The sequence below is a fragment of the Oreochromis aureus genome, linkage group 22, assembly GCF_013358895.1.
Source record: "Oreochromis aureus strain Israel breed Guangdong linkage group 22, ZZ_aureus, whole genome shotgun sequence".
NCBI lineage: Eukaryota > Metazoa > Chordata > Actinopteri > Cichliformes > Cichlidae > Oreochromis > Oreochromis aureus.
Window position 1 is genome coordinate 32420260 of NC_052962.1, and position 15542 is coordinate 32435801.

Sequence of the window (15542 nt, forward strand, 5' to 3'; positions counted from 1 at the left end):
TTGCTTAAGTGAATTTCTCAATGAGCTGCATGATTTGATGTAGCTGTAATTACATTTAAAACTGGCTAAGATTCTTAATGAAATACAAAAATGTGTCACTTTAAACATTTAATATATTTTATGTTCTTCTGTTTCGAATACAATAAAATGAGAAAATAACTGATAAATAATAGACCTTTATCAGGTTTAAGACAGCATTTTTTTAAGTATTGCATCTACTGGGGTATTATTATTTTAAATAAGTCAAAATCAAGTAAAAAAAAAACTTTACATGCAAAGTATTAAAGTTGATTTAAAAAAATTACTTTCGATACTTTAACATAAAGCTTTCATTTTTAATAGTTTTTTGTAAGCGGAGTTGTGGGCAGCTCTTGACCGCGGTCTCCAGGATAGGAAGTGATGTTTCACATGCACTTCGATACCATAAATCAACGCTACCTCTGTCACGTAAATGAAACCCTGGGCTAAATTAGAACAATAGCTCACTGCTTTGGTCCTATATGTATAATCCAAATAAAGTTACGATGGGAAGGTTATTATTGTTGCTTTTCTTCTGTCACTTTACATCATCAGGTAAGATTACGTCCTACATTCTTCATATTTTCTTTGGATACTTGCACTAGGTCTGTGTTCAGTTTCACTTTTACAACTAAATTAAAATATGTTTTTAATGAGAGGAGAGAGAGATCGTGTACAGTTGTATGTTTTACATTTGCTTCTATAAATCACAGACCACAAATCAACTTTTGAAAAGAAAAAAAAAGTAAATAGCGATGTCGACTGACCGATGTTGACACTGTTTCCACAGAATAGAGGTCAGACGAACGATGAGCAATAAAGATCAGATACAGAAGGTTTTAAATTTAAACGATCCATCTCTCTCTTTCTCTCTCTCTCTCTCTCTCTCGCTGTAATTTTAATGTTTTATTGCTAGATATTTTTAATAATACAAAGATTCCTGCCAGGATTCTTTGATATCTTATACGTTATGATAGGGTATTTGTGGTTGGGCCACGTGGTGATGGTGTTAGTAGTAGTGATTGCTACCTGTTTGCTTCCCGAGGGATTTTTTCTGAATGAGTGGGTGATGGGGGAAGTCGACTTTTGCTGACCGCTCAACCCTGGTTATTTCGATTACTGTTGTTTTTGGATGGATTTTAAGGATTTTCATAACAAATAAAGGAGTCTTAAATTGAAATTTTGTCTTACATTTTAACTGCGGGCGCATCAACATTATTCCCATATTCAGCTGCTCGGCGACTCAAGGGTTTGACAGTCGCCAATAGGGCTTTGGAGTTGACGTCACGCCGCAGTGCATTGTGGGATCGCGGCGCCATGTCAGTAGGCTAGAAAGCAAAACAAGCGCACAGTGTTGGAGTGTTGGAATCGGGACTGCCAGAACCATGCTCAAAATCAGCGCAAAAGACAAAGGGCTGTATCGCGACCGATTGCGCCCAGACGCCAAGAGACGGTACTTTGAAAAAATTCCGTGCTTCGGTAATGTGGACCCGTATGAAATAAGGAAGTGGAGTGGAAACCCAGACGACCTACCGCCTTTGTCCTATCCCGATATCTTCGCATACCTTGTCTGTGGAGTCAGCACATACACAGCAAACCAGTTTAAGAATTTTAAATCCCTGGAGGCCCACATCCAATTCACGAACGGCTGGGTGCAAGATTTGTCCATCTTTATGCCTCCACGCTGCGAGTACGTTGTCGTTAAGACATAGGTAAGTCGGTTTGAACTTGATAACTTTCTAAACAACTTCCTTGTTACAGTTTCTGATTTGCACGTACAGCCAACCCATCTATATTAGCCTTGGTTCATTACAGATTTTTAATAAAAGTGGTTTTTGTGTGTTTCAGGTACTGCACTCACAACGACTGAATGAAACTGCATTACAGCCATGGGTCATTGTGAGCACCAATGGGAGGGTTGAGGCTGCTCACTGCACATGCATGGCAGGAGTTGCAGAGACCTGCAGCCATGTCGCTGCTCTTTTGTTTAAAGTCGAGGCTACAGTGCGTATCAGAGGCACCAGAACTGTAACAGACGAGCCAGCATATTGGGTGTTGCCCGGAAATATGACCAGGATACAGCCCGAGGTTGCACATAACATTGACTTCTCCTCAGCAGCTGCCCAAAAACGTGGTCTTGATGAAAACATAAACACACCCTCCTTTTGCCTTTGAGAGGCAAAAGGAGGCGATCGCAAAAAAGGCAGATTCCTATTGCAACGCTGGAGGATTTGTCACCATTACTGGATACACTACTGTCAGGTACAAACACAAATCTTTGTTACCGGGCGCCAACCACTGACCTCGTTGTGTGGACACAGAGAGACCTTGCTGTGATCGCATCTTCCTGATGTGGATTTCTGGGAACCACGTTTAAAGCAAGCACAAGATTTCTTTCTTAAAGTGTGTCTTCCTGAACTTGTTGGGAAATACTTCTTCAAACAACGTGCTGCTCTAAATAGCCTGTAATGTTTCATTTTGTGGTTCAAGACTGATGCCAGCATTGTGTTGCCATGTAAATAGTTTGCATTTCATTTTTATATACTTGCTAAGTACATGTGAACAGATCAAGAATAAAAAACAAACAAACATACTATTCTTTTCTGTTTTATTGAAACTACTTCACACAAAGTACAATTATTTACAATGAACTACACATGCAACACAACAGCTTTATGAATACTCAACAAGAGCAAGTTTCATTTGGCGCTGGTTTGACAACCACACTGGGGCACATATTCACCAAAACACAGCAAACCTTAACAATCTTATCAAGCAGTGTTGTGTTTATTTCTGCTCTGCCCTGTTCATTGCACACACAATCCTTCGTCTGCCCTTTAGCTTCCGTGATGCTGTGTGTCCGATCGCCACTGTCCACATTTGCAGCTGGTACCTCAACCTCCACTTGTCCAACACAACTGCTGTCCACTGCCTCCATGACATGGTGATTTTGTTGTTAGGCTTCTGTCAGATCTTCATCGATCACTTCTGCACGCGGCACACCTTCAGACTCTGCAGTTGGATAACAAAAGCCTGTAAGATAAAATTAGTGCATACACATAAGGTAAATGTACACCAATATTCCAATGACAGGTGTGTGATTCATCTGGAAGTTATGTGCGGATTAGTGTACAGTGAGAGCAATTTAGTATGTTTTTAGAGGCCCATGAGTAGTGTTGGTGCCCAGTCTGGATTTGTTACATCCATTTCATGTGCTGCTTTGCCTGCAATAATGCTAAATCATAAGCTACTCAGTCGACATGATGACATGACGTGGTTCTGCAGCATCACACATTAGCATGTTTTATCTCATTATCTATGACCTCAGCGCATTGAAAAAACACTAAAAGCCTTTTAAGAGTGATATGAATTAATTTAGAACTCACCGGAAAGAAAATGCGGAGAGCAAACCAACAAAAAGCTGGGTTTGCACAGAACTCGATCCGCTCGTCTCACCGCTGCAATGCAAGCCTGACGTCTTTGTTTAGTAATATCGGATACATGGGATCCTTCACGTTGCCTCCAGGATGGAAAACGATGAAAAGAGAGCCTATTATCCAGGTTCTTGCCTTCACGATCGTGTGATCTAACGTTGCAACTGACAACACAACACGTACGAACCATAGCTGAAGGTGTATCCTGTGTCTTGCCTACTGTCATGGCGGAAGGGGGCGTGGGCCACCTCCCGTGACATCACGCTCCAAAGCCCTTTATAGGGCTTTGGAGTTGACGTCACTGGAGGGCTTTTGAAGAGTGATGTCACGAGAGGGGGCATGGCCAGGATTTTTGGTTGAGGCGCCACGTTTCTGGTGCTAGCGAAAGAGGAGCGAAAGTACACGGATAACACCAGCTATGGTTCGCACTTGCTGTGCGGTGGGATGTAAAGTTAGATCGCACGACCGGCAAGGGAATAAGGTTGAAAATGGTTTATCTTTTAGTTCTTTCCCCACCTGCAAGCAACATGAGGCAGCTCATGTATCGGCTGTTACCAAAAGAAGGCCTTTAGTCTGGATTTTTCATTTTCATTCCGGTAAGTTATAGATATGTTCATATCACTCTTTATCTGGTCTTTAAGTCTGACATCACTAGCTGTGTCTTTACGGTGGCCCTGAGAGACAAACGGACTGCAACTTCAGAAAACACTTGCAAAAAGAAAAACGCCGCAAAAAGAAAAACACCTGCAAAAAGAAAACACCTGCAAAAAGAAAAATGCTGCAAAACGAAAAACCTGCAAAAAGAAAAACCCTGCAAAAAGAAAAACACCTGCAAAAAGAAAAACGCTGCAAAAGCACACAAGACACAACGGAAATGTTTCTGGGGAGACAATAACCCGACGGACCAGTTGCACGAACCAAAACATGCTAACAAGTGCACTGGGACTGGGAGACACTTCAAAGAAGTAGAAGCGGGGCGGCCAAAGAGTAAACTTTCAAAAGTAAGTACTGAGTATTATGTCAATTATTTATGTGCGAATGTTTAATAACGAAGAACATTAAAACATTACTGTTGGCCACATGCCGGCAAAGTTATGTGACATTAGCGATGTTTGTACTTTCAGCGTTTACTTTGTTTTAAAGCCTTTACTTTATACGCCGTTCGATAGTTGACCTTAATCTTACAGAGAATCTGATGATTTTGTGGATAATTAAAGTCAGTCATATATCCACAAACACAACAAGCTGAAAGTCAGTGATGCTGCTCGGTTTGCAGTCCTGAATATCACGGCACAAGCAGGATTCACTGCACTGTTAATGTTAGCTATGTTATATTGCTGCCTCCGTTCGGTGGTGTCGAGCCAAACGGACTTTAACGTGTGTTTGAACGAGCTGACGGTTCACTCGTTAAGCTGAAAGAAAGATGCTTTAATCACAGGAGTCACACATGTGTCCACTGGACCATCTGGAACTCTTCTTGTTTAGCACTCGTAATAACACAAACACTAAATCCTCCTTCTCTTGTGCTGTTTTGTAGCAGTGTGTACACCTGATACTGTCACCTGTCTGTCTGTCCTGCACTCTCTCTCTGTTTCTTTCTCTCTGATTGTGGAATAAAAGTATGAACATGTATTTATAATAATAATACATTTTTAATTTTTTTTACATTTTATTAAGTTACACTTGTGTTTGAATCCTGCAGCTTATCACACATTTGATTTCCATGTGTGTCAACTGCAAGTGTCCAGAGTGAGGACAGACTGAGGGACCCACTGCTGCACATCATCTGTGAGGCTTTGCACCCCTGATGATCTACCAGGACAAACTCAGCAGTGTGTGAGGAAGAGGAGGAGGAAGAGCCAGCAGCAGCTGACAGATGGAGAGAATAGACAGACTCTTTCTGCCCAGTTTGACCCATTTTACAGAAGTCAGCCTGTTTAAGGCTCTGATATCTATTCTGTATGACTTAAAGCAGTTATGACATGGTCTGATTTTCTCACCCAATAAAGGAATATTTAATATATCAGTCTGATCTTCATTCTATCAGAAACAGTTATCACAGCTCGTACATTTTCTTTTTACACATATAAGTATTGAGCCAAATTTAGTAATGCCAACATATTAAAAGAACAATATTTGTCTCTTATATATAATACATCTATAGATACACTGTCAAAGATACTTGTCTTTGAGTGAAGATTTAAGGTGATAGGAAATATAAATAAATGCAACGTGAATCTTTACTGAAGCTCAGTATTTTACACGGAGTTCAAACTCACTGCTGTAATAACTAATAATGATTAATATAATAACTATAATATTGGCCATATTATATTTACATTACCAAAGTGAGATGACTTTACTCTCATGAACAACATTAGCTAATTGTTATTTACTAGCTAATCTTAAATGACTGTTCAGTACAGAAATGAAGCCCAACAATCATGTTTTACAGTCCTGTGGTCTCAGCCTCAGATACTTATTAAATCACACAGAGCTCATGTAGAAACAAATGAACAAAATATGTTCTCCTTCATTTCTGTCAAACAAAGCTGTATGACACGTTTCCAGCTGTTAGTATCATGGTTGCTAGGCAACCTGGGCAGCGGACGGAGGCTAGACCGTCCCATTTCACAAGCCTACAAGCCTCGCACTTCCGGCCTTAGCGGTGTTTGAGTACGCGGCCCTTGAGGACCGTTAAGGCTGCGTACTTTAAGGCTGCAGAACCTGAATTGGGATACAGCCATACATTCATTTTTTGGTTCGTGCAACTGGTCCGTCGGGTTATTGTCCCCCCAGAAACATTTCCGTTGTGTCTTGTGTGCTTTTGCAGCGTTTTTCTTTTTGCAGGTGTTTTTCTTTTTGCAGGTGTTTTTCTTTTTGCAGCGTTTTTCTTTTTGAAGGTGTTTTTCTTTTTGCAGCGTTTTTCTTTTTGCAGCGTTTTTCTTTTTGCAAGTGTTTTCTGAAGTTGCAGTCCGTTTGCCTCTCAGGGCCACCGTATTCCTCCGACAGAAGACAGAGACAATCGGTATTGCGTTTACCGGCTGTTTATTAAGAACAGTAACACAGGCTACTTGTGGCGATGACCAACGCCAAAACAACAGGGAAACCGCTCTCTCCGGAATCAAAACAACCCCCACTCTTTCACTTCCCCAACTCGCACTCCACACAGGCTGAAGAAAAGTTAAAGTATGTTTTCTGTTGGTGGAAATGTGTGTGTGCATACGCTCTCATGCTCTGACAGCACAGACGTCCACCTCTGCTTTTTTAGAGATGTCTCTCTCTCTCTCTCTCTCTCTCTCTCTCTCTCTCTCTCTCTCTCTCTCTCTCTGTGTGTGTTTTAAACATATAAACACAGGAACAGGAGAGTTTGCAGAGTAAGTGAGAGTACTGGGATAGTTAAAGGAACTGAGATAAAAATCATAATGCCTGCAATGATAAAGGTCTATTATTTCCTGTTTTCCCACAGACTGTAAAATAGATGGAAATATTAAAAGTTATTCTGACGCTACTGATATTGTTGTCTAAGGTTTTCTGTGTTGTATAAGTCAACATTGGCTGTTTCAATGAAAGTTTTAGCCGACTGGTCTCAGGCCTTGTACAGTATGAACAGAAGCAGGTGGAGATAACAGCACATAGACATAGGTCATCCAGGGCCCACCAGCCCCTTTCTTTACATTGAAAAGGCTGTGAAACATAAACCAGTATTGGATAGTTTTGTTTTTTTTTGTCATGATCACACTCTTTAAAAGTAAAAAAATAGGTTAACTTATAATAGTTAAAATATACTATGCATTCTGTCAGAGAAAAAAAATATTTGCAAAATACAAAACTATCAGAACGTGTAGAATGTAGGCATGCTTCCTGTTAGAAAAACTGAATACACTGAACTGTCAAGTTACACATATTTAGAACCTTTTGAGCCTCTCAAGTTTAATACAGTAACTTCAAAACAATAGCTAGTTCATCACAAACCAGCAGAAACCTAGAAGAGTTGATTAACACCAATTTTATGTGTTTTCATTAATGTTGGGGGCTGGTTGACCTTGGATGACCTCTAAAAACTTTTATTAATATCTTTAAAACAAAAGCAGCACAAACAAAAAGTTCTGTAGCACAGACTTAGCACAAATGTTTGACATCAAATTTGTTTGATTTGAAGAAGGTGGGGGGGGCACCTTCACTCATATCATTAACCTACTCCACAAATAGCTAAGTTGTCTAGCTAGCTTTCCAGAAATTGAATGTTTAGGGGCTTTTAAGATAATGTTCCCAAAAGATTCTCTTAACGTCAGAACGTTCAAGGACCCTTCTAAAAAATAACCTTTGGGAATGTACCCTGAAGATTGAAGGATATTGTTTGTGTGGAAATCATGCTAACCTGGTTACTTAATAAACAATCAATTTTTTGTGAAATAAGTTAATATGAGGGTAAGCGCAAGCCTTTAGCAGCCAGTTTGAATGGAATGATAAGACACATTTGCTTATTTTGTACTTTATGATGCCACAATGTTACAATATACTGAACATGTCATCTGTGTGTCAGGGCTGGACTGGGACGAAAAATTGGCCCGGGCATTTTGACTAGAGACCAGCCCACCAGGTATTATAGGAAAAGCCATAAAGCCTTTGAATGAAAACAAACGCTGCTGTGACAGTGGTGTACACTGTCTTGTTGCTATATGTGTGATTTCTATACATTTTACATCAGATAAAAACTTTGGTTGTAAGATTCAGATAATTATTTATTAAAAGCGAGACATCTTAAATGAGAATAAGAAAGAAAAGTATTTCTTTGTGCCCCCCTTTCCCTGTTAATACCCTATCGGCCCCCCTGGCAAAACTTTGCTAGACCTGCCCCTGCACAGTTACCAGCTGTCAGCTACTTAGAAAAGGATCCTGGTGTTATTTGTCTCTCAGAAACAGTTCATAACTTCCCTTCAACTCATTCATGTCACCTAAAAGGTAAACCTGTTTCTCCATCACCTGTTCAGCTCTGATGATTCAGTAAGGACATCTCCTGGTTTCATCTTCATGTTTCCCTCTCACCAGATAACCAAACCGACATCATGACCAGCAGCTTTACAGCTGTGGCTCCAGCAAACATCAGCTGATACTAGAAAGGAATATTAAATAAATTCTAACAACAGCTGATCAAGCTTAAACGTGCTGCTGTTGTTTAATGCGACATCCGCTGGTTTCCTCTTTCTGGTGCAAAGTGGGTGATAAACAAACAAGAGAGAAAAGCCGATCAGCTGATCATTGATGAGTTTCATGATTGAAGTAGCAACAGGAGAGGGGGGGGAGAGAATGAGAGAAGAAGAGACAGCTGCAGCGTAAAGACACAGAATAACTCCAGCTTTATGTCTTTTTTCTATTCTAGCTGAAGCACCGGTGAAACTGTGTTCCTTTTTAGTTCAATACGAAACGCGTAATGTTTTCTCTGAATACGGGACGATTCCGTTTTTTACGGGACGGTTGGAAACTCTAATAACGAACCTTATGAATAAAATAAAGGTCACTATCAGTAACATCATAGCACCCGCCCAGCTGTATAGAAACTCTGTCATGCTAGCTAGTACGCAGTACGAGTTATTGTAACTGACTGTAAAAAGTCAGCACAACGAAAATAAACTAAACTTGGTTGATATCTGACCCAGATAAACTGCAGGTCATAACTTTTTACCTGAAGTTCAGTTCACTTGATACTCAGCCACCTCGGGTCTCTCCTCCTCCTGCCTTCCCTTTCCCTCATCCACCTGCTGGCCTCTGTGGAAGCTCCGCCATAGCCACTACCAAACGACTGAGCTATTTTTACATACCAGCCAGCATCTGGCCAATCCACCACCTCTCATTGTTTATACCATTACAAAAGAAAAAAGAAAGAAACATCGGCCCATAAAAACGAAAAATCAGACCAGCTATGCTGTGTGTATATTTCCCAAACTAACTGAAGGTCTTAAACACCTGACAGGTAAAATGTTGGCTTGTGGTTTGTACGAGTCCAGTCAGAGCACTGTTGTTTTTCCATCCATCCATTTTCTTCTCTTTATCCAGTTTAGGGTAGCATTTGAACTGGAGCCTATCCCAGGTGCCCATTTAAACTTTACTAGATATTTGGATGGATGGATGGATGGAAGGAAAGATAATTTCCACAGCTACACATGTACATTTGCATGAACTGGATACAGAACATTTTTTGCAAGGTCTTTAACCTTGTCATGCTGTAAGAAACGCTTGTCAGCAGTTTTGGCTTCTTCCTGTGGATGCAACATCTGGACTATAGAGAGTGGAAGATTGAGATTGGAAATTTTTTTTAAAGACTAAACACTAAGCTGTTTATGCTTATACATAAAATTCCTGTCTTATTGGTTGCATCGTGAACAATTAGAAGAACTGCTTTGTTGCCCTTAATCCCATAAACCCAGGGAGAGTTACCCTAGGCTCCACCAACAATACAGTAACTGAGTAGTTTGAGATGTTGCTGAGAAAGCAGCTTTTTCTCAGTCTTTCTGTTGAGAATGTTTATTTCTCATTAGTTCTAATTGATTAAGATGGAGCAAAAACAAGTCCTAAATATAAACTTTCTCTTGATTGAAAGCCAAACAGGTGCATTCAGGTTTCATTGGAGACGCACACCAAACAACACTAGCATATTATCTGTGATATCAGTTAAACTTTTATTTTGGAAAGGATTTTTTTAAACATAGAAGTTACTTAAAGGGTTAATGAGAAAATATATAAATCCTTAAATATAATGCTGACAGTAGTTTAATAAAGTCGTCTATATAACAGCAATGCCATCTAATTCAAAGTCTCATCATTGTTACAGTGAAGCACTCCTTGCAGTATTTCTTCACTCAAACAACTGGAGTCCAGAGCATCCCTGAGTTTGTGGCTGTTGCCCTTTTTGATGGAGTTCAGGGAGGTTACTATGATAGCAGCACAAAAAGAGCAGAACCCAAAAGAGAATGGATTAAAAAGCTCATGAAGGATGATCCTCAGCACCTGCAGTGGTACACTGATCAATCTTTGCACACCAATGAGGTTTTCAAACATTACATTTGGAGTTTAAGGCAACGTTTCAACCAAACTGGAGGTATGGATTTGTCTCACCTGTTACTGCTGAAAATATTTTTTATTTATCCTGATTTGGTTTAAAATAGAAAACTAAAAGGTGATTTTTAAAATTAGGTTAGATATAGAATGTAAAGTAATTAGTAGATATAGACTGTAAAGTATGATAATAAATCTGTTACTTTACTCAACAAATGAAAAAAAAAAAACAAGAACAGTGAAAGAAGCAGAGAAAAAATGTTAATAGACTGCTTTTTGGGCCAGAAACTGTATGTCCCTCTGTTTTTGTGTCTGTAATGCTGACATCTTACTGGTTTCATGCAGTTATTCCGGCTATGTCTTTTTACAGGTGTTCATATTTTGCAGAGTATGAATGGCTGTGAATGGGATGATGAGACTGGAGAGGTTAATGGGTTCATTCAGTACGGTTATGATGGAGAAGATTTTATAGCATTGGACCTGCAGAAACTGACATGGATCACTGCAAAACCACAGGCTGTCATCATCAAACTGAGATGGGATACTGAAAAAACTCGATTAGAACACAATAAAGAACTTTTCATCCATAAATGTCCTGAGCTTTTAAAGAACTATTTGCAGTATGGGAGGAGCTTTTTGCAGACAGCAGGTAGAATTACAGAATCTGATGTAGAAAATAGAAAATTTATATGACAATTCAAAGACAGTGTAGCAACTTTCTATCTCTTTCCAGTTCTTCCTTCAGTGTCTCTCCTCCAGAAGACTCCCTCCTCTCCAGTCAGCTGCCACGCTACAGGTTTCTATCCTGACAGAGCTGTGATGTTCTGGAGGAAAGATGGAGAGGAGACTCATGAAGGTGTGCATCACACAGAGAGCCTCCCCAACAATGATGGGACCTTCCAGATGAGTGTTGATTTGAAACTTTCAGTCACACCTGAAGACTGGGAGAGGTACGGCTGTGTGTTTCAGCTCTCTGGTGTGAACGAGTACATCGTCACCAAACCGGACAAAACAGCGATCAGGACCAACTGGGGTAAGACTGGATCCTGCAGTGGTTATGAATAATTTTTACAGAGTAGTTATTTCTTTCAAAAAAGTGAGTACTCTGTCACACCAACCCTCTGCATGTACTCTTTTACTACATCCATGAATCCTCTCTGTGGTCTTCCTCTTTTCCTCTGGACTGGCTGGTCCATCTTTAACATCTGTTATCTAATGTATTCTGCTGGAGGTTTCTTCCTGTTAAGAGCTATGTTTTTCACAAATAGAATTACATATATTATCATGTGTTATCATGTTTTTATAATTGTGTAAAGGTTTTACATTAAATTATTAAGTTCTTTGAGGCGATGTTGGATAAGCTGACCTTTGCCACATTTACATTCACCAATCCAATCAATTCTATTAGCAGCTGATAAAGAACTAACTGATAACAAATCAGTAAGATGCTTCACTGAAAAGGGAACTGAAGTAAGTAAAACATAATGAAATACTATATGTAGTATTTTTTATCTTCAGTTTTCACAAGACGAATGTCTAATGTTGGCGTATTAACTGAGTATTAATGGTTTTGTGTCGCCTCTTGTTTCAATCAGAGATGTCAGCTGCATCAACTATCACGTCCTTATTGAGTCGTTCCTCACTTGTTCTTTAGTAATCCCATTCATTTGTCCTCTGTATAATAAAGTGTTTCTACGTTTTGTTCAACAGAGAAGCCCGCTGACATCAGAGCTACAGTGGTTGTTCTAGCGATCGTCCTCATTGCAGCTGTTGCAGCTGGGGCAGCTGTGGTGTTTGTTGCTTACAAAAGAAAGAACGGTGAGAGATCTGTTGGGGAAATGTTGATTTTAATTTTTTGAATTTGTGTTTTAATCAATACTGACACATTTCGCATTAAATTGAAACACTCAGTCTGAAATAAGTCTCAGAGCCAAAGTGAAATTATTATATGACAGTAAACTGATGATGTGAGAAGCATCAGTGTAATAGATCAGTACAGAGCAGCTGATCTTCATAGCTGTGCAGAAGACGAACCTTTGAACTCTCTACCTGTGAACTACATTTGAGGAAAAGAGTTTGCTCATGTGGAACAGTGTAGAACACACTACTGCTGGCATTTAGAACGTAAAGCACACTTATAATCTCATCACTACTCCCTAAAAACATTAGGCATCAAAGGAATGCTGGTTTTTATTGTGTTGTGTTATTGTATTTTATTCTGTTGTATTTATGCTTCTTGATAATGTGACTTCCCTATTCATATTCCTGCTTACCTGACTTTTTTGTTGCATGTTTATCTAGAGGGTTGAAGTGTGTTTACTAACAGAAATCAACCTTCACTGTACATTATAGAAAATATCAGCTTTATCTTTTTGTTCTTACAGCTCCTGCCAATGTCTCTGAACAGTCTGAGAGACTAAATCCACAAACGTGACCGTCCTTCAAGCTGTTCTGTGCTCCACTCTCTGTATGACTTTACTCTGGCTGTTTCAGTTCTTCCACAGTTTAAAGTTTTACATGTTGTATGCAGTAGTTATTAAAATTCCCAACAGGTAACATGATACATCTTACAGAAGCTTTTTTGTTGTTTATTTGTTGTTTATGTTAATGGCATACACTGCAAAAAATGTGCCTCAAGTGAAGCTCAAAGATTAATATAGAATCACTTCAAAAATATAATTTATCTTGGTTCATTTACATTTAGGGTTGTAACCTCTTCTGAAATGTTTATGTATTTATTCTTACCCCCCTTTATTAAATCTATTGTATAATAAGCAATTAACTACATGAATAATCTTTTCATGTAATAAATGGATAATTAAACACTTAGAAACACTTCCTACTCAGTTTTGATGATATTATTCTTCTTTCTCTATGTCTTTCACACATAAACCAGAAGAACTGTTGACAGCTGCACTATGTACTGAAACACATGTACTATTATACCTGCTTACAATGTTATGTGTAGAAGGCCCCTATATATGGGGCTGATTACATATGGAAAGAAGTATTTCTCAAGAGTGTTACAAATGTGTATGTGTAGTTCCATAAGTAAATTTTACTTTGTTTACTTTTACCTAAAACAAACAAACCAGTCAAAAAACAATATTTTCAGTATTATTAACAATATAAACCATTGCTATACTTCCTTTATCAAGATGAAATTTAGAACTGCGTTTTATTCCTTTAACACTCTGTATTATGTTTTATTTACTCTCCAAAGCTTTATTTCCTTTTTTATGCTGTAAAAATGCTTCTATGCTATAAGGCTCTTTTTATTAATAAAGTTTAATTAAAAAACAAAGTTCACTCTGAGCTGCTTGGTGTGTGTTTCTTTCAAAGAGAGAGAGAAAAACAGAGAGGGAAGTAATGACATCGAAGTTGAATTTAACTGAAAGAGTTTTGAAATGATAACTTTTAGCATAACCTTAATATACCTTTTTTTAAGTACAGGGTGGGCCATTTATATGGATACACCGTAATAAAATTGGAATGGTTGGTGATATTAAAGTCCTGTTTGTGGCACATTAGTATATGTGAGGGGGCAAACTCCTCAAGATGGGTGGTGACCATGGTGGCCATTTAGAAGTCGGCCATCTTGGATACAACTTTGTTTTTTTCAATAGGAAGAGGGCCATGTGACACATCAAACTTATTGGTAATGTCACAAGAAAAACAATGGTGTGCTTGGTTTCAGGCTGCAACAGGCTGCACTCTGCTGCAGCTCCTGTGCAGAGCTGAATATTAAATATGTGCAAACAACAGCATGTTTTCAGTCTCTTGCCACATCTGTAAAGACAGTAACATTTTTTTAAAAGCTTGTACTTCAGTAACTCTTCATTAATCAGGAACTATGGATTAAAGTACTGTAGTGTACTGTAATACTGAAAAAAATGTAAGAGAAGAACTTCAGATCCTGAGTGTGTGAGGACAGAAGAATCAGCTTTATTTCAATTTTGAGGGATAAAATTTATATCTGAGTTTGATGGTTCTGTTCTCTTTGTGATTACAGGAGCTGCCCTCAGATTCAGACCTCAGCACCACCCAGTGACAGCAGACAGATCATCCAACATGTTCACATGTTAACTGCAAAATGAACTGATGAAAACAGTACAAAGGTTAAAGTACCACATGTGCTGTCAGTGAAAGCTGCAGCTTTATTGATAAAGTTAAAGACAAAAAAAAACAAAAGGATTAATCACTCATGTAACTGTGTCACTATATATCAGCATTAACAGGACCTCAGTTTGGTGTTTCACAAAGCTGCTGATCTCAGACCTGCACAGCTTCCGTTTTAAACACTTGATGTACTCAGCTGCATGAAGAGCATATGAGATTTTCTCTGACACAATTAAATAAAACCCGATGAAGGTCAAAGGTCGTCACTTGTATGTTGAATTACAAACTTGTCATCTGGAATTCTTTCACAGTTTTTTGCAGATAATGTGTTATTTACCATAAAGTGATTCAGTTATTCATACCACAGTAACCAGAGAGGATCATATATTTTTAAATATATAACTTTCTACAGGACTGAATATAATATCTTTATGTAAAAGTCCGGAGCCTCTGGGGAGTATCCGAGTATTTATAACATTACACAAACCAAAGGTCTCCATCACAGTGTTCATGAAATGCTGGGTTTATCCATCTCCTGGATCGGGCCTACGGAGAAGTGCTGAAGATTTCCCTGTGAGGGAGCTGCTGGTGAAGATCATGAGTCCTGCTTGATCAATGCGATGAGCTTCAGTCTTCCTGGTGTTTCTTAAATGAAGTCTCTCTCAGTGGGTCAACAGAACATCTGGCACAGGACAGCTGTGATGAAAGAAAGGGAAGAAGTTTCTCCAAACCTCTGGACCCAGGAAACCCAGCTTGGTTCTGGTGTCTTTAATTTAACTATTTTTTTTAAAATAAATTATTATTATTAACAAACAGGAAAAATGTAAGTAAACACATTTTCTTTTGGCAATTTACCAATCCAGTAAAAAAAAAAAAAAAAAAAAGTTGCGTGGTCAACAACATGCCCGATAACAG

General features: G+C 38.9%; 1 protein-coding gene across 1 annotated transcript; it reads left to right on the forward strand.

The window, feature by feature from the left end:
* Positions 1–9431: 9431 nt before the first annotated feature.
* Positions 9432–13526, forward strand: LOC116312603 (class I histocompatibility antigen, F10 alpha chain-like). Its single transcript, XM_039605329.1, has 6 exons — positions 9432–9459; positions 10285–10551; positions 10879–11157; positions 11242–11541; positions 12219–12326; positions 12893–13526. Exons 1-6 carry the CDS (start codon positions 9432–9434, stop codon positions 12940–12942), a joined length of 1032 nt encoding a protein of 343 aa, XP_039461263.1. The 3' UTR covers positions 12943–13526.
* Positions 13527–15542: the final 2016 nt, after the last annotated feature.

Excerpts from the sequence above, each read along its gene's own strand:
- LOC116312603 (XM_039605329.1), top strand. The coding sequence starts at position 9,432 with ATGTTGGCTTGTGGTTTGTACGAGTCCA. Across the intron at positions 10,552-10,878 it reads ACGTTTCAACCAAACTGGAG|GTGTTCATATTTTGCAGAGT; the intron begins GTATGGATTTGT and ends GTCTTTTTACAG. Across the intron at positions 11,158-11,241 it reads GAGCTTTTTGCAGACAGCAG|TTCTTCCTTCAGTGTCTCTC; the intron begins GTAGAATTACAG and ends ATCTCTTTCCAG.